Source organism: Setaria italica, chromosome III, assembly GCF_000263155.2.
Source record: "Setaria italica strain Yugu1 chromosome III, Setaria_italica_v2.0, whole genome shotgun sequence".
NCBI lineage: Eukaryota > Viridiplantae > Streptophyta > Magnoliopsida > Poales > Poaceae > Setaria > Setaria italica.
This window is the reverse complement of record NC_028452.1, coordinates 1,209,888-1,227,801: the sequence shown is the minus strand read 5'-3', so window position 1 is coordinate 1,227,801 and position 17,914 is coordinate 1,209,888. Positions and strand designations below refer to the sequence as shown.

The 17,914-nt window shown below is 50.2% G+C and overlaps 1 protein-coding gene and 1 non-coding gene across 2 annotated transcripts; both read right to left on the bottom strand.

Moving 5' to 3' along the window:
• Positions 1-4,483: 4,483 nt before the first annotated feature.
• On the bottom strand, positions 4,484-6,944 carry LOC101754286 (trihelix transcription factor ASR3-like). Its single transcript, XM_004960068.2, has 2 exons — positions 6,020-6,944; positions 4,484-5,217 (listed from the first exon to the last, which is right to left on the bottom strand). Exons 1-2 carry the CDS (start codon positions 6,861-6,863, stop codon positions 4,871-4,873), a joined length of 1,191 nt encoding a protein of 396 aa, XP_004960125.1. The 5' UTR covers positions 6,864-6,944; the 3' UTR covers positions 4,484-4,870.
• A 2,155-nt stretch (positions 6,945-9,099) lies between these two features.
• On the bottom strand, positions 9,100-9,172 carry TRNAA-CGC. The gene has a single exon. It is a non-coding gene; the product is annotated as a tRNA-Ala (tRNA).
• Between the last annotated feature and the right edge of the window lie 8,742 nt (positions 9,173-17,914).

Below are 17,914 nucleotides of genomic sequence, written 5' to 3'. Positions count from 1 at the left end.
GGAGCTAGCATCCAATGCTGAGGGCTAGCTGCTGCGCCACCACCAGCCCTCCTGCACCACCAGTACTACCACCTAGCTTGCTCTTGCTAGTAGAGCTGTTGTACGCGCGTGCAGGGCCCACTAGCGCGGTGCGCCGATGCCGCTGCTGCTGCACTCTGAAGCACACCACTTGGCCTTTGGGCTCTTTACTTTCTTCATGAACTGTGGCAATTGTTGTTGCGAATCTCTCTGCTTTGTTTATTCTATTCAATTCTATTCAGGAGTTTCTCCTTTGTAACACCTGAGGATCTTGTGCAGGAGTACATGTAACATGTGTGTTGTTTGCACATGCGTATATGCTTCACTCAGCACTATAGAATGATTGCTGGTTGTATAAAATTTTGAGCAAAGGGGAACTGCCGACAGAAGGCCACAAGTACTACGGCGATCTCTATAATTTCTCACTTTGCCATCACCAGAAAGCTTGAAGGCGACACGGTGAAGGCGGAACGGAAGCCCATACTAGATTGCTAGTGGACACTACTATGCTAGTGCTAGTGCTACCAGCTAGTAGAAGCTACACTGCAGATAGGGGCGAGTTCACGCTTCACACTGGGAGTGAAGGGTGGGTTAGCCGTCAGAGCAGCTGTACCGTGTATGGGAGGGCAGGGGCATTTTGGGGAGAAGAGGGAGCTGAGCAGCTACGGTGTGGATGGCGATGGCATATGGCATCTCTCCCTCCGGTCAAGGACTTTGACTACGGACCTGAGAGCGGTGACAGCCGAGATTGTCAGGCTTTTCTGACATCAAAAGGACAAATCCATACGTTCACCACCGCCTGTGTCCACCCAAAATCATCACCCTGCGTGGACACCCTAATCAGGATACACCGTGGGCCGGCTTAGCACTACCTGATCCTCTCTTCTCTCAGATGTTTAGCTCCCATGTTCTAGTCTAGCTACTAGGTCATTATGGAGGTAGGGTAGCATGGAAGCTACTATGCAGACACATGTTAAAAAACAGCCATTGTTTTTTTAGAAAATGGAGATATATCCGCGGAAAAAAAACAGCCATTATTAAGTCAAAACAAGCAACTATTATTCTGAAAAGAATAAAAGGTCTTTTTATGTTCAACCTGTTCACTTTTCTCACCTTTTTTAATTGCCTCAGGACATTTTAGCTCAATAGTTACTCCTTGCCAATAATTAAGCAACTATTACTGGATACCTTAGCGTGAGTGTGGAGGTATTATTACACTACTAGAAATTTAGCTTTTTGTGAAAGTGAAATATCATCGTAAGAAAGTCAAAATCGTCGTAATATCTACATATCGCCACAACTTGCGTGGTCAAAAGATTGGGTCATGACTTTTGTTTTCTTGCCATAGCTATGCTAATTTCCACGGAATGAAGCATTGCATTAGACAATGTCATGGCAAAAAAGAGAAGAAAAGAAATGAAAACTATAAAAAATTGTTATCGGTTATTCCCTCTCTTATCAACAAGAATACACTAAAAACATGACATTAGTTAAAAACGTGATGATAGTAATACTTCAATCATGGCAATAATATATTTTTCGTTGCAACCAATTTTTCGGATTATTGCAACGCTTGTAGAACGTGGCAAAATAATTTCCTTAATACAAGATATATTTTTACGTTACAATACATACCAACCACTTGCAATGGAGGTTGAATATATGGCCACACTAGATATTCTTGACAACATAATCAATATATTACCATACAATTTCAAACTGTTACAATATCACATACTTGTTGCCGCAATTTTTATGTTGTTTTAATATTTTTGTTGCAAAAGTTCATTATTTTTTACTCCCAGCGGTTTATTAGCTTGTTTAAACATGGTACGTTTAAATTCCTTTTTTTGAAACTATTGGTACGTTTAAATTCTATTAGTACTCTCAGGCCGCGCCTCCAGGTCCAGTGGAGTTGAATGGTCGAATAGCTGAACTGATCACTGAAACAGTGATCTGGCTAACCACTCCAGTCCAATCCAATCCAGCGGCGCGCGCCAACTGCCCAGCAGGACGTCCTCCCTTCTGCCGCGCGACGTGTAGCCTTGCGGTGGCGAAAAGACCGGTCTGCCCCTCCCGCCGATCCAGCCAGGGAGGAGAGAGAGGGGAGGGAGGGAGGGAGAACGGGACAAAGGGCCACCAGGCAGGGCTGGTCCTTGGACTGGGAGATGATGGGCGGAAGCCGACAATGCAGCGGTCCACCCGTCTCCAGCTCCGCCTCCGCCCACGCACCCGTCTCTCTCTCTCTCTCTTCCTTCTCTTTCCTAGTAGGAGACTAGGAGTTGTCCGTAGGCTACGCTACGACCGACGTTTACCACTAGCGCCAGCCACCGTTCCGGCGAGGGCATTTCAGTCATTGCCTCGAACGAAGACGAAGACCCTCCGGCGAGCGCGGTAAGTTTCTTTTGCATTGCATTGCATGCACGCGTGTACCGGGCTCTGACAGCGTACGAGAGGGTTGGGTGTGCCTGCCTTTCGATGCTAGCTGTAGCTGATCGATCCCTTTGGTAAAGAGAGCCAGGCGAAGTGGAGAAAAGAAAAGGAGCCGTCCAAGCTCCATGCACCAGGACAGTCAAGAGCCACACGACGAGCTAGAGATGGGGCTACGAGCTAGCATTCTTCCATGCATCCATATCATGGAAGACCTGAGCTTTCTTGCTCCAAGTAGGAACTGTGAAGAACCTTGTGATCTCCTTCGTTATCGTGTGTGACTATGACCCTATAAACACATGCACTGGGCTGTGTAGGAGCGAGAGCCATCATGTGGCCGTAGTAGTGTTGACCGTGTGTGTGTCCATTTAGCTATAAATGTTTTTATTTGCAATAACAAGAAACCCAGACGAGACGCGCGGGGCCGAATTAAATTACACACGCGGCAGCTCGTGCATGCGGTCATGCGCGCATGTCCCTTACGTGTCGGCGCCGCCTAGGCCGGGCACGGTCGTCGTCCACCTCTGATCCGGATCGGGCGCTAATATAAGATGCCGTGCGTGCCCTTAGCATGATCGCCTCACGCATGCACCAAAATCATCTGCTTAACTATACTATTAATTATTACTGCTGGTCTGGGCTTGATTTATTCATATCTAAGCACAGGGCACAGCACAAAGCCGGTCGCCCGCCGGCCAGCTAGACGGCGCCGCCGTTGCTGCCTTGGTGCCCGGTCGCCGGCGCAAAGAACGACGACGACGTACTCTACCCGGCCTCTACGTAGTAGTACGTACAAACTGAACCATCGTGGCAGCTAGTGCCTCTGTCCGTGACTTTGGTACGGCGCAACTGTTGGCATAGTGCCTGCATGTGTGGCCGATATAAACGTGCGCACAGTACCAGCGCTATACGTACAGCGCGGTTCTGTTCATGAAGCAGCATTGCGTACAGTAGTTCCATCGATTGCAAGGTACTTTACCAGGCCAGTAGTGGCAATACTTGTAGCAATTCATCAGAGATATTTTTTTTAACTCTAATGTAACTTCACTACAAATTAAATGAACAAATCTAGTACAGATTGACTGTAACTAGGAATCTCGATGTCGTTAGATGCCACTTTAACAAATTTCGATCTTTTTTCCTCCATGTATAGGAGTACATTCTTTTTTCAAGCAATCTACCGTAGGCGAAGATTGCCGACATTCCCTCCATGGATGCTTGGGTAAAGAAAGCGAAAAGAAGAGGAGGGATAGCTAGAGTAGACCTTGCCTTTTGGTACCACTGTCCTTGGCGATAATATACGTACGTTGGAGAAGACGGTACAGAGATCGACCTGGTGCCTAAGATCTAATACGAACGTGTGTGTGAGTGGCGAGAGAGAGGACAGGTGGCGAGAAATAAAGCACTAGCCGGGTTTTTTTATAAAGAATATATACTAACCGGGTTGAGGTAGAGATCGAGTACAGGAGCGATCGACAAAGGTGCGTGGCTAGATATGGTACGGGGGATATACAAGTCGTGTTGCTAGCCAGACGTACGACGGCGGTGGCGGTCTCATGAGCACACACGTTGAACGATCATCATCCCATCTAGGTAGAGCCGTAGAGATACGTACACACGCCATGCATACACGAACGAGGGGCGGAACTGCCATTATTCATTGCACGAGAGCTAGCTCTAGCTAGCTAGCTAGCTAGTACTTCGTTCCAAGCCAGAGCAGTAGAGCTAGCATGAACTTTGATTCCATCGTCCAACGCGAGAGGAGGGCGAGAAAGAAAGCCATGGCAGGCGGCCAGGCGCGGAGCAGTGGAGTTCTGCACGCCCCGCAGCAGCCAGCACCCAGCAGGGAGGAGATGGAGGCCCCACCCCACTGCGGGCGATACGAGCCGAGGAGCGAGGAAGGCCACGGCCTCGGGTCTCCTCTCTCCTCTCGTCTCCTACCCCCCCTGCGAGATGCGTGCGCCGCTAATGATCGTCGCCCGCGACAAACCCAGAACCCAAGAAGCACCATCAGGTACGAGCAGGCTCGTCGATCATAATGAATACCCCCACACCATTCCACAACACCAACAGTAACAACAGTGTCAAGTCCACTGCTGCTGCTCAGTACTTAGCCCAGGAGATCGAAGACGAACTCATCAAGCCGGCCAGAGGAACAAGACACCCAATTAAGCTAGGACATGTACATGCATGCCGCGATGATGCCTGCATGCATGCGACCCACCAATCTCCAAAAAAATTTCTAGTCACAGCCTCTCCAGTGTCTCCAACACAATCAATCATCATCATCCACCTTATTTACATCTGATGCCTCATCGGTCGTCGTCGTCGATCAGCCGGCCGGATCGCACAATGCGAGAATGCTAGGCTGCTAGCTAGGCATGAGGGCATGCACGACGACGGCGATCGGCGGCGGCGGCGGTCACCGGGATGCGGAGTCGCCGCTGCGGTGATCGGCGACGAGAGCGTGGATGGCGCTGGAGAGGCTGTTGACGGCGGAGATGAGGCCGGCGAAGCCCTGGCGGCGCACCTCCGTGCGCTGCTCCTCCAGCCGCAACCGCCGCTCCTCCAGCTCCAGGACCTCCCGGTGCCGCCGTTCCCGCTTCTCCTCGCACGCCACCAGGGTGCGCGCCAGCACCGTCGCGCTGCGCACCACGCTCGATCCCAGACGGTTCAGCCGCCGCCGCTTCGGCTCCGGCTCCTCGCCGTCCTCCGACCCCTCCTCCTCCTCGTCCTCCCCGGACTCCGACGACCCAGTCAGCTCCTCAGCTACACATCATCAAAACGTAACAGCAACAGCAGTAAGTTACCGTATGTAAAACGTAACAGTAACTGCAGCAAGTTAGCATATATGTTAACAATGGAATACTCGCTGATGAGCTCAACTATGTACTAACACTTGTAGGAGTTTTCTGGTTGATGAGCTCAACAATGTACTAACACTACAGCAACTAGCATATATGTTAACTACGAAAACAAGTGTCAGAGATGATGACAGTACAACCAGACCGATGCGTGCGTGATCGAGGAGAAAGAACAAAAGGTGCTTTGCTAGTTCCTTGCATGCTTGCACAGTTGCTCCAAGCTTTCAGGCTTTACAAATGAATCTTGCCGATGCCTTTTCAAAGTGATTGCAACCTTTGTTTCTTTGCAAGCCATGGGTTTCTTTCTTTTTTTCTTTTTTACCTATGCAATGCAATTATGCAAGTAAACGAAAACACCATAAACTATAAGAAAACTAGCAGGATTCGCCACCTACAGCTACAGCTTTGCCATGCATGAGATGAGCTGCACGCAGCTTTATTCTCGCAGCCAGCATTATCACCACTGCCACCCTCCCGGGAAGAACCCACAGTAAAAAATTAAAAGCGACCCCCCGGTGAGGTAAATAATTACACCAGCAGCAAGGCTCAACGCGATCTCCCCCAATCATAACGGCCTGGGTCTAAGCTTAAATAAAACTCGTCGCGATCTAGGGGCCCATGTGTCAGTTGAGACGAACAGTAAATGGACGGGTAGATAGATGTAACAGCAGCTGGTATTAAGTACGGGAGGCGCGCGCCGACCATACCGGAAACCGACGTCGCCGGCGGCGCCACCGCTGTCGGAAGCGGCAGTGGAGGCGGTGGCGGCGGGGCGCGGGGCTGCACGAGGAGAGGCTTCGGCGGGGATGACGGCGCTGGAGGTGGTGGAGGAGGAGGCGGCGGCGGGAGCGCGAGCTGGGGTGGCGGGGCGGCCGCGATCGCCGCGCCCCCGCGCCGCGCGGCTCGGCGGGAGAGCACGTCCGTCAGCGCGTCGAACACCTCGGGCGCCAGGTTGGTGGGAAGGTTGCGATCCTTGCGCTCGTGCCGCTCCATGCTCCAGTAGGACGGGACGGCGCCCGCGCCGCCGCCGCCGGGCGCCGCGGCGGGTGCGGCAGCGGCGGTGGTGGTGGCGGTGCGGGACTCGTAGTCGCGGACCTTCTTGTAGTCGCGGAGGAGGTTGTCCCACTTATCGTTGCACTGGTTCTGGCTGCGGAGGCAGCCATGGTTCCAGCAGTAGTTCTCCACCCATTTCCACCGCTGCTCCGCCGACCGCGGCGTCGTGGGCGACCCGTGGCCGTGGCCTCCGACGCCAGCGCCAGCGCCAGCGCGGCGGTCGTCGTCCAGCCGCTTGGCCGTGATGAGGATGAGCGTCTCGTGGAGGGTCCAGTTGCCCTTGCGGTAGTCCCGCGGCGCGGACGCCGGGGACGGCGGCGGCGGCGCGGGCCCCGACGCCGGCGAGGGCGGCGTCAGGTGGCCGGCGTGGGCGTGAGGGTGCTGCCGGAGCAGCGCCAGCGGTGACGCCGCCGCGGACGAGGACGGGGAGGGGTCGGAGGAGCCGGACATGGGCGCCGCCGCCGTCGCCGCTGCCTTGGCCATGGTGTTGGCCGACATGAGCCGGCAGCCGCGCTACGGCGTTTGCGTCTGGCTCGGCGCGCTGGCGCTGGGCATCGGGATGCGAGGGTGGAGGTGGTGTGGTCGGGTTGGGTGTGGGCGAGGAGCCGAGACCCCCCCGTATTTACATGCGACGGCGTTCGGTTCCGGAGCTTGGCGTTAGGGGCTGTTTGGATACGAGGTGCTAAACTTTAACAGTGTCACATCGGATGTTCGGATGCTAATTAGGAGGATTAAACATGAGCTAATTATAAAACTAATTGCAGAACCCTGTGCTAATTCGCGAGACGAATCTATTAAGCCTAATTAATCCATCATTAGCAAATGGTTACTGTAGCACCACATTGTCAAATCATGGACTAATTAGGCTTAATAGATTCGTCTCGCGAATTATACTCCATCTGTGCAATTAGTTTTGTAATTAGCTTATGTTTAGTACTCCTAATTAACATCCAAACATCCGATGTGACAGGTATTAAACTTTAACAGGTGTTTCCCAAACACCCCCTAAGGGGCTACGAGTGTGGCAGGGCGCTCCATGTGAGTGGGGGCTGCCTGCGCCGCTGAGAGCCTGAGCTCCACACCACACCACACCTCACCTCACCTCCCACGGTCATGTGAGGGAGGGAGGGTGCCAGAGCCAGGGCGTCCAGGCAGGATCATCTCCTTTCCTCCCTCCATCTCCTGCTCATTTCCCGCGGATTCTTTTCAGTTTCTGTAGTAACTTACAGCTAACTCGCTTAGGGCCTTCACGCACTAGACAAAAAAAGGGGGTTAATCAAGACGTGTAAGCTAGCCTCTAATCATTTGTCAGCACAGATTAGGCCTTAGGCGTGTAAGCTACTAACTACGCTGGTGTGATCGATTACCGATCACTCTAGCTAGCTAGGCGCCCGGCCGGCCAAGAAGGAGGAGGGCACACAAATTTGGGGCTTGTCGTGGAGCCGCGGCGAGCAGCACCGGGTGGTGTCCCGTAGCTGCCGGCGTGTCGTCCTCATTTCCGGGCAGGGCCGGGGCCCCTCTCCCGGCCACACCATTTCATTTCTACCGAGCAGGGGCAGAGTGCCCTATTCCGCCTAGGAAAAAGGACTCACTGTTCCCCGAGTGATTGTGCGTGCTTGTACATACCTCGCGGCGCCGCAAACAGTCTCCGCACGAGACCCGCTGTGATACATCTTTTGGACGTGCTCGGATATAGTTAGCCTGCACAAAAAGAAGAAGCTGAAAACAAAACCACGGTGCCGTGTCAATTGACCCAAAAATACCATGCCCTTTCCATTGAGGAGCCTCCTTGGATCACCGGCAGCCATTGTGTACATGAATCCAGCACTCGATCTCAGAAGGAAATGGTGCATGGCAATCGTGTACTTTACTTGCTGAAGTCCCCACAAGCTGCGCTACGCTACGCTTATTTTCTGAACTGGGAGTTGTGCACGGCACTTGGAGGTTGGAGCCAGCAGAAACGGAAGCACCCCTTCTAGTTCTAGCTAGGCCCAGGTCCACCACTCCGGAAATTCTACTTTTTGCCGCTCTTGTTTCCTTTTCCTTCCTCTCCATCCATCTCTTCGGGGAGTCATGCGGTGATGCCTAGCTGCAGAATGAGGGGAGAATGAATGGGAGGAAGAATGATCGCTGATCCCTAGCGGAATCGGCCTAGTGCCGAATTGGGCACCACCCTAGCGATGGCTAGATTGCTAGCAGGAGCAAGAGCAATCACTGCACAACATTCTTCACCAAATCCTGGATTTTTGCTTAGTAGGATGCGGGGCGTAGAGATAGATGCTGGCTGGCTTTGGTGGTGGTTTGCCTTTTGAGGCATAAAGAAATCTAACCAAGTGGAGGCTGAAACGCAAGCGTTTTGGGGTCAGGTGAAGCGAAACTGAACGGATGATGGACAAGGGAGTTACGCCGGGATCGCGGCCCAGCCTGTTGCTCGCCGTCCTTTGTGGTGGCGCGCATGATGGGTTGTGCTCAGTGATACATTTTTTTTTGAGACGATACGACACGCTCTCTTTTTTTAGTTTCAGGAGTGTTGTTGTTTCCAGTTGCGACGCGTTGGATGGCTTTTCTCGCGGGATGGACGCTGGGCCTCAAGCCTTCGAAAGAACACAAGAAAGGTGAAATGCACCAGTCCTTTTGGCATTTTTCCTGTTCGGAAATAGGAAACTCGCTACAGTTGAAGTTTTTTAATATAGATAAAAAAGTCACTGCAAAGGATTGAAATGGCAATAAAAAATGGAGGTGCGGGGAATCGAACCCCGTGCCTCTCGCATGCGAAGCGAGCGCTCTACCATATGAGCTACACCCCCGTTGTGAAGGGGACGTAACTTGAAAATTATATCACCATTATTTATGCACGTTGATGGAAATGATTCTACCTAATGGCTACGGGCCTCCGCGGACGAAAGGCCGAGTCCGCTAGTTTGGGCCTCCAGTTGGCCCAGAAAACGCTCCGACGCGTGGTTCTCAGTTTGGATCGCGACCGTTCCATATGGATCTGACGGTTCAACTGACCTCAGGCCTGGACGGTAAATGAAATACCACCCACCCGACCTCGGTGCCGCGGGACTCCTCGCCGGCGCGCTCTCCTCACCGTCGGAAGCACCGCCACGTAAATGCGCTACCTGTTCATCTTGTTCCTCCCCGCACCCTGTACCGCAGACTCAGCGGCGCGGCGCCACCCGTCGCTGGACCGGACCTCTCCCCTTCCGGCGTCGCGCGCGCACAGCGGCAGGCCGGGGAGCACCACCCTCGCGGCCATCTTCTTTGCCGGCACCAACCGTGTTGGCTGAAACATCACCTATTATCGCCTTCTCCTCGCCTCAGCGTGCTTCATGATCGCCGCCGCAGCCGGCTGGGGGTCTGCGAACGGCCTTGACGATGGTGACCGCGTCCGTGGCCGGCACCAGCACTGGCAGGGCGCGCGGCGAACGGCGGCATGCCATCACCTGCAAGCGTTTCACCTAGAGAAGTTTTTTGTGAAAGCGAGCATGCATAGTGCCCTCGATGTATTGCAGTCTGCAGCTTTCTCAAATTCACTTTTATTCACTTTTGTTGAAGTCTCTTGAATCAGGCAAGTTGGAGATCTGATGCCCAGCTTACTGCCTCAGTGCAAGCATCAAACTCGGTTGTAAAACCTGAGCTGACTGAATCTATGCTATTTCTATCAGTTTACATACAAATTGGACGCTTCAGACTCGAGAATACGCTGAACACGAAGCAATCGTTGAAGTCAGGGAATTTGGTATCTTCAGAGGTCAGCCTCTCAGGCTCACAAAGCTGTCAAGATGCAAGAGCATGCTATGATCTAGCATTCTAGCTAGCTACCTTACCATAGGGTATGCTGAAAAAAAAATCTTATGCAATTCAATAAAACCATTTACAATTCGATAAATTCAAAGATTAAGCTAGAGACAATAACAAATCACAATATAAATAGTTCGGAATATAGCATAAAAGAAACTTACAATATTACTTGTCTGCTTTGTTTACCCGTCGCTTTTGAATGACATGAATGTCTTGATTATATCTTCTTCATTCACTTGGAAGAAAATATCCCGCTCAATGAATCATGTTTTAAACTTTCGGGTAGAAAACTTACAAATCACAGGCTTACAAAATATGGATTTAAGAATGTTGATGGATTGATGATCCGTTCAATAAACTCACGAACTGAAATAAAAAAACACACATATATAAATAAATAAAAATATTTAAGAATATAAATTTTTTCAAATAAGAAAAAAAATAGAAGATAGATTAATCTTAAACCTCCGTCGCCTGTCGGAACTCTCGGACCAATAATCCACGTCTTAGCGAGTCAGCGGCAGCAGCGTCGCCGATCCGCAATTCGTAGACCGCCGAAGTTTCCAGCTTCCGCAATCCGCAGACAGCACGCAAGCCGCAGGCGATCGCCGCACTACTTGCGCCCTGGCCGCAATCCTGCCTGGGCACCTGGCCATCCACAAGAGAATCACGAAGGCCGAGGTGAGGCGTCCACCCAGCGCCCGCGCCAGGAGAATCGCGAAGGCCTAGGCGAGGTGTCCACCCACGCTAGGAGACTCGTGAAGGTCGCACCGCCGTAGACTGCCGCTGCCAGGCCGAATCGTGAAGGCGGAACGGAATGCAAAGTGGAACGGAAGATTAATCTGACGATTGACAAATCCACGGGTGAAGCGGAAGACGAATCGTATCGACGGGCGATGGCCGAACGCAAATCGTTGTTTACTCGTTTTTGGCTCCGCGGGGTGCGCGCTATGCCCAGGCTAGGCGTATACGGTATACCGACTCGTTAGTTGGGCCCAGGGTATGCCGGGGCCCACCCGGTATACCATGTACCTTGCAACAAGCAAAGAACAAACATCTGAAAGAGATGCAGAAAGCACGCGATGACGCGACGCTGAACTGAATTTAGCACAAATCTCTCTCTTTTCTTCGTTTTCTTTTCCTTTTTTTTAACAAGCCGGTTCCAACGAAAGAAAAAGAAAACGTTTGACAATTCGAGCAAGTAACTGTTTCCCAGAATGCAGATGTTGCGGCAAGCCCACAAACACGAGGTATGAAGTGATGTCTGAAGTCAAATGAAAGATGCGATTCAGGGGAACAAGGGGCTTAATTTGGACACGAAAATCAGCCTCCTGAGCCCTCCCAAGGGTGACTCAAGAGGCGATAGCTCCGTACATCGGGAGGGGGAAGGGGGGGAGCTCCGTCCCCGACTTCCCCCGCCCGGCTCTCGAGCTATAGCAGCCTGGCCCTCCTTTCATCAGCCCTCCCGGATAAAATCCCATGATCTCGAGCCACTTTTTAAGATCAAAAACTTCAAATCCCAGATCCCATTGTGGAGCTTTCATCCTCTGCTCTCTGGTTGTGGGGGCATGCCTCCCCCATGGGTGCCTCCCACCTTCGGGATCTGGTGGCTTGTCACCGGCCCGTTCTGCGGCAGCTTCTCCGTTGCCGCCGGAGCTGCGGGCTTGGCTCCCGTCGTTTCGGCACCCCACGTACGTACGGCCAGTCTTGCGCTCCCCCCGTCGCCGCCGACCGTGGTGCTCCTCGTGATCAACCTCCGGAGATACCTCCCGCGTCCCTCTGTTGCTGTGGTCCTGTGGTGGCTGCAGGCTTGTAGTTGTTGCTCTGCTGTTGTGGGTCGTCTTTCTCGCCTCTCCGTGAGCGACCCATCGGCGGATTGGCTGTTGTTTGCCCGTGGCCGTGGGTTGGTTGTTGCTTGCGGCTCTCGCTCTCCTTGCCAGGAGCTAGCTTCGACCACCAAACCTCTAGGTTGTGTCACCGCTAACAACCCTTTGGCGATCTATGTCGGCTATGCAGCGAAAGCACCGCACCTGATGTGCGGGGAGGTTCTCCACCTTCGCGCAGCGTAGATCATGATGTTGGCCATGGATCTGCTTGTTATCGTGTAGCGAAAGCATCGCACCCGGTGCGCGAGGAGGCCTTTGTGGTGCAACTGCCCAACTTAAACTAGCTTAAGTGCGCCTAATCACTATCAGAACAGCAATTATCCGAAACGTACTTAAAACATTGTAAATCCGGTAGTCCGTAGAGTGTCCCTAGGAATCCTCGAATCAGCCACGACGTGTTCCATGGCCATACATTGGGATCACTTCCGTGATGAAAAAGCATCAACAAATGTTACATTTTTACATACATATCAAAGATACAGATTATTATAAACCATAGATTGAAGTAAACCTAATTGTGCAAGTTAGTTCAATACTAAGAGTTTAAAACACAAACCAGTCTAGGTAAATAATTAAATAGTTGAGTTTTATTCTAGGGTATTATGAGACTTGTAAAATACCCTAGTTCTTCGGGGCTTCTCCCTCAGTGGACTCCTGCTGAGTTTCTGAAATAGCAACAAGGATCCCCTGAGTACGAGGGTAATCAGTAAGACTAACCCGACTAACCAATATAGATAGATTTCAAATACTGGATGATAGCTTTATGGTGTACTGGTTGACTCACATTTTGCGAAAAAGCTTACTATTAGTGGAACCTTGATTTCATTATTTTATTTCAGTTTATTTTTTTACCTAACCAGTCTAGGTGAATAAAATATTTTGAGCACTCAGTGAAACTAAGTCATACAACATATTAATTCCAGGAAAAATATTATATTCAACTTGATTACACTACGATGCTTAAGCGATGATCAAGTGCATTCATAACTGAGAATTGCGGCGATCCGGACCGATTTACATACTGCAGGAGATACCGGATGACCAGCCATGCACAACTGTACGGGTTGCACACAACAACCTTTCGATTAGTCGTACTCCAAGATTGGGAATATGACTACCCGAACTCAGGGACACACCCCCACATGGGACCCCACGTCTGGCCTGATCTCCATGTGAGTTTAAGGTTACGCCCCTGCCTTTTCATTGCACGCCAAGCACGGGTACAAAATAATCCTGATCAGAGAGCCAACTAACCTACCGGGCTTTACTGGTACCATAACCAGTAAGCAACCAGGTAAAATCCCTTGATCAAAGGTTAAGACAACGAACGGGCCTTAACCAAATTAACTTAGCAGACAGAACTACCATCTCTAGCTTCTGTCTGCATTTCCAAAATCTCAGGTCATTTCCTTGATTAACATGTATGACCATCTTAGCCTTAGAGTTGAGTAACCAAAGTTACTCACAGGTATCTAAGCATTGCTAAGCATAGGATAGTTACTAATTAGTTGAACAAGTGGCAAAGATGTTCTGAAAGACAAGGTATGATTATGCACAAAAGTGGGTTGCAATCAACTCCTAGATTTATTGCGCACATAAGGAAATAACCAATAATTGGACTCATGATAGTAATTTCCGAAAGTAGATGGGTTTAGATGCACTGGGGCTTGCCTTGATCCACAAAAAGGTTAGCATCTTCAGACGATCCTGCCTCGCAAGGGGTCAGCTCGACAACCTCCTCAAACTCTGAAGGTTCTTCAAAAAATTCCAGAAATTCCACTTCTAGAGCTTCAGTTTCTACGATTTAGAACATGCAGAAGTTCGAGATGCAAACTTTTGAACACACGACTATACAACTTTCCTTCATGATAAAGTTGCAAGCCAACACTAAACTACCCATAAAGATTAACCTACAAATTTTAGTTTCCTTACTAACCTAACTTAAGCTTGTTCTTTTATTTTAGAAAAGCATTATAATTATTTTCTAATCTCAAACTTAATTGCTATGAATTAATAACAATTTGTGAATAAGGAAACATTATTCAAAATTTTATGCATTTAATAAAAGTTAAGTATTTACTTAAATACCTTAAATAAAGGTACTAAAAAAATACCTAATTTTTATTATCTTTTCCTAGGGTTTAAGAATTTTAATGCATAAAGGAAAAATAAACAAGCGTAACAAAATTGGTTTCACTAATTTTGGACAAGTCTACAATTTCCAGTGAATTAAATGGTGAAAAATGAATTCAAACTATTTATCTGCAAATAGAAAAACCTATGTTTATCCAAACCCCCCGGAAATACCTTTCTCACTCACCCCTGTCCCACCCCCTCTCTCTGACCGGCGGAACCGACCCGCGCACAGTACTCCCGCCTCCAACCGCGGGTACAGGCGCTGGTACGCGCCATTCCTCGCTGGCGGTGAGGTCTCCGGCAACGGGGCTTGGCTGGCTCGACCTGCCTCGACATTGCGCACACACTGGTGGTGGTGTTGGGGTGGCTCGACCGGCGACGGTGGCGAACGGCGGTGAACCGTGGGTTGAAAGACGGCGCTAGGGTTTGCGGCGGCGGGCGGCTCAACGGCGGTGACTCGACAGCAACAAGCTTGATCAGCAGCTTCGCCTCAACCTACAACGCATGGCGCTCGCCCAAACCAGGGCTCCCCATGGCCGGAGCTCAGAGCTCTCCTACGGCGGACATGGCGGCGGCGGACACACGGTGGTGCTGGCGTTCCGGCCACACCGGCCATGCTCCAAGCCAACGGGCGGGTCCTACACCATCTACGACCTATGCACAGCTCACCCAAACCCTTGGACAGCGACCTTAGCCTTGGCAACCAAGACTTCCATGACGGCGAGTTCCTTACTGAAACATAGCAGTGGCCGGGTGCGAAGAAGACGATGGCGGGGCGGCGCTGCGGTGGAGAGGGTGGAACGGTTGCTAGCGGCGGAGGTGCAGGGTGCTCAGGCGAAGCTTGGGGTGGAGGGAAAGGGTCGGCGGTGGACGGACGTTAGCGGAGCGTGCCGGCGACCGGGGTGCGGTAAAAAGTGAGCAGCGGTAAACGGATGAGCAAGACGAGCAGGAGTGGTACTTATCCGATTTTTTTCACCGTGCGCATGGTTGCCACCTCCAGCCTAATTGCTCGCGTGGATGCTGGCCCTGACTTGCGCGTGGCACGGCGGTGTCGCGCTGGCCAGCGAGCTGGCGCGCAGCTAGATTGCATCGGCGGTGCTTTGCTCTGCTTCGCTCCCCCCTTTCTTCTTCCTTTCAACCAAAAGTTCAGCTCACAAATTCGCCCAAATTCAAATCCAAACTCTCAAATTTCCTTTAAGAAAACTTGTAGAGGATCCCAAATACTCCATTTGATAGTTTTGCTTCAAGTCAAAAAGATCGCTCTAAGGCTATGAATTTCGAGCTTCAAAGTTCGGGCAAAACTGAAACTGTTAACTGAATCACACGATTCAGTTTCGTCAGATATTTTGACAAGGCCATTTACCCCTCTTTGGGCTCGATTTCAAATGCTCAACCTTCTTTTGTTTTGTCCAACTTCCACTTATATTTGTTCAGCAAGTAATAAGGACCCATTTTGCACATAATTACATATACCTTTTACACTAAATTTCTCAGAAATTTGCACCAAAAACTGCTAAACAACTCTATTTTTCTGGGACTTAAACAAAATTCCTCTGACAGCATACAGTTTCAATCTTTGGGCACTTAGAAAAATTCCAATTCCTGCTTATCCTTGTCCAACAACACCTTCTATATATTCCTTGATCCTCATAACCTATTTGGGCTCAAAATCCTTTAAAGGTTTATATGGAAAAATTTTCAAAAACGAATTTCACCCTCGCATAGTTATCACTGTTTTCAGACTTGGGAAATATCTCAGCAACTATGCTAAAATCTGCTCAACTTCCCCACTTTGAGGTTCGTTTTAAATTTGAATCCTTCACTTTTTTTGTCCAACAACATATCCAAGAGATTCTTCATGAACCATAGCTCACTCATGTTCCATAATATCTGCCCACTTAAATGAAAGATTCTTCAGAAACTAATTTCAAAATGGGGTACTCATTGCTGGTTTCGGAATTGCATATTTTTAGATTGTGAATAGTACTCAATTTCTCTCATTTCTGATTTTTCATTTGTAGTATGTATAGCTAGAATTTAACTCCAAACTTTATTCCTTTGGGTTTGAAATACTTGTTAGGCTTGACCTGCCATTTTTGTCTATTTTTTACCAAATTCAAATCTTAAATTGAGATTTGACCAAATTTGGCTCCAATTTGACTTTGGCGCATAATCTTCCCTTTTCCTCCAAATTTCACCATTAACTTCTTAATGATATTCTTAAGCTGCCATTAACAGGGGGTGTTACAGCCTTGCCTCCGCATGGCTTGCAGTTGGCCCTCTCTTCACTTTGTTAGCGGTTCGGCATGGTTTTCGCTACGTGTTTCTGCCTCGTCGCCATCCTCTCTGCTGGGCTATCCAAGGCTGCTAATCTCAGTGTTCTCTCCACCTTTGGGGCTTCCTTCCCTCGAAGGGCGTCGAGGAAGCATTGCTCTCAGCAGCAACATGTGAAAGCCAGTCCCTTTGCTTGATGCGGGCGGCCAAAGACAACCACGGATATGGGAGTTGCTCGGCGCATCACTTGTGTGGCAAAGATATCATTCAGATAGGGATCTCCCCCCCCGGGTTGCCAATCCTCTTTGCCGTCAAGTTGGTCTGCCTTGGTTCTTCTTGTCTGGTCAGTGGAGTAGATGTCTTCTTGTGCAGTTTTACATCGGTAGTGGGCCTAGGACAATTTTTTTCGCCCCTGTTTCTATTGTGGGGCGGCAGCCAGGTAAATTTCTCTTTTTTTGCTCTTGCCTGTCTATATTGTTTTGAATCCTTCAGGTTGTGTATGCGCTGCGATGTAATCCCTTGGGGCTCCTTTTCCCCTTCTCTTTGTACCCTGAACATTATTTTCCCTTGCAGGAGCGTGTGCCCGATTTTTTAAAACTTTTTGTCGAAGGAATGTTCAGGTGGGCTATTTTAGCCCCCCCCCCCCCCCCGCCCCGCCCCCCGCCCCTGCGTTGATTCAAAAAAAAAAGACACGATTCATCAGTGTCGGTTCCAAGCTGCCCAAGAAACGGAATCAGAGTCCATTCTGACATGGATTAATCAAAGGATCTTCTGACACCAAGTTGACATGTGCCTTAGTCTATTTGTGATGAGTGATTGACTGTATGATTTGAGGCTTTACCGGTTGAGTCCATATTTCATATGTGCTTGATTGCGCTAACGGCTAACCAGAGGTGTGCGTTGTGTTGTGGTGTTTATGTAAAACATATCTTGTGTGCAATGTCTCTTGGCTTGTGATGTGCAAGTGATGGATACGACATGGCGGTCGGCGGTATGAGGTGAAGGTTAAGCGAAAGGTTCATACCGATGTACTAGTCTATGAAGGGTGTACACGAGTAGGCTTGGACCGAGGGACCTGAGGAGTCCGGGCGGAGTCATGGGCGATCCACATGGTGCACGGAAGAGCAAGAGTACACTAGGTTGAAGACGGCGTCGGTCGAGTCAAACGGGACGGACGCGAGTCGAGTAGGCGGCCCGGGAGCTGAGAGCGAAAGACTTGGAGGAGTCAAAGGCTTGGCGGAGGCTGGACACGCGTCGACATCAGTGAGTCACGTCATGCGCGGCGTGCAAGAGGGTTTAACCGATTTGACCTCAAAATCGAGGTGAGTTACGTCTGCGGGATGTGCAAGAGAGTTTGACTGGTTTGGCTTCAAAACCGGGGATGAGTCACACCTGCGGGGTGTGCAAGAGGGTTTGACCTTAAAACTGGGGGATGAGTCCAGTGTATTG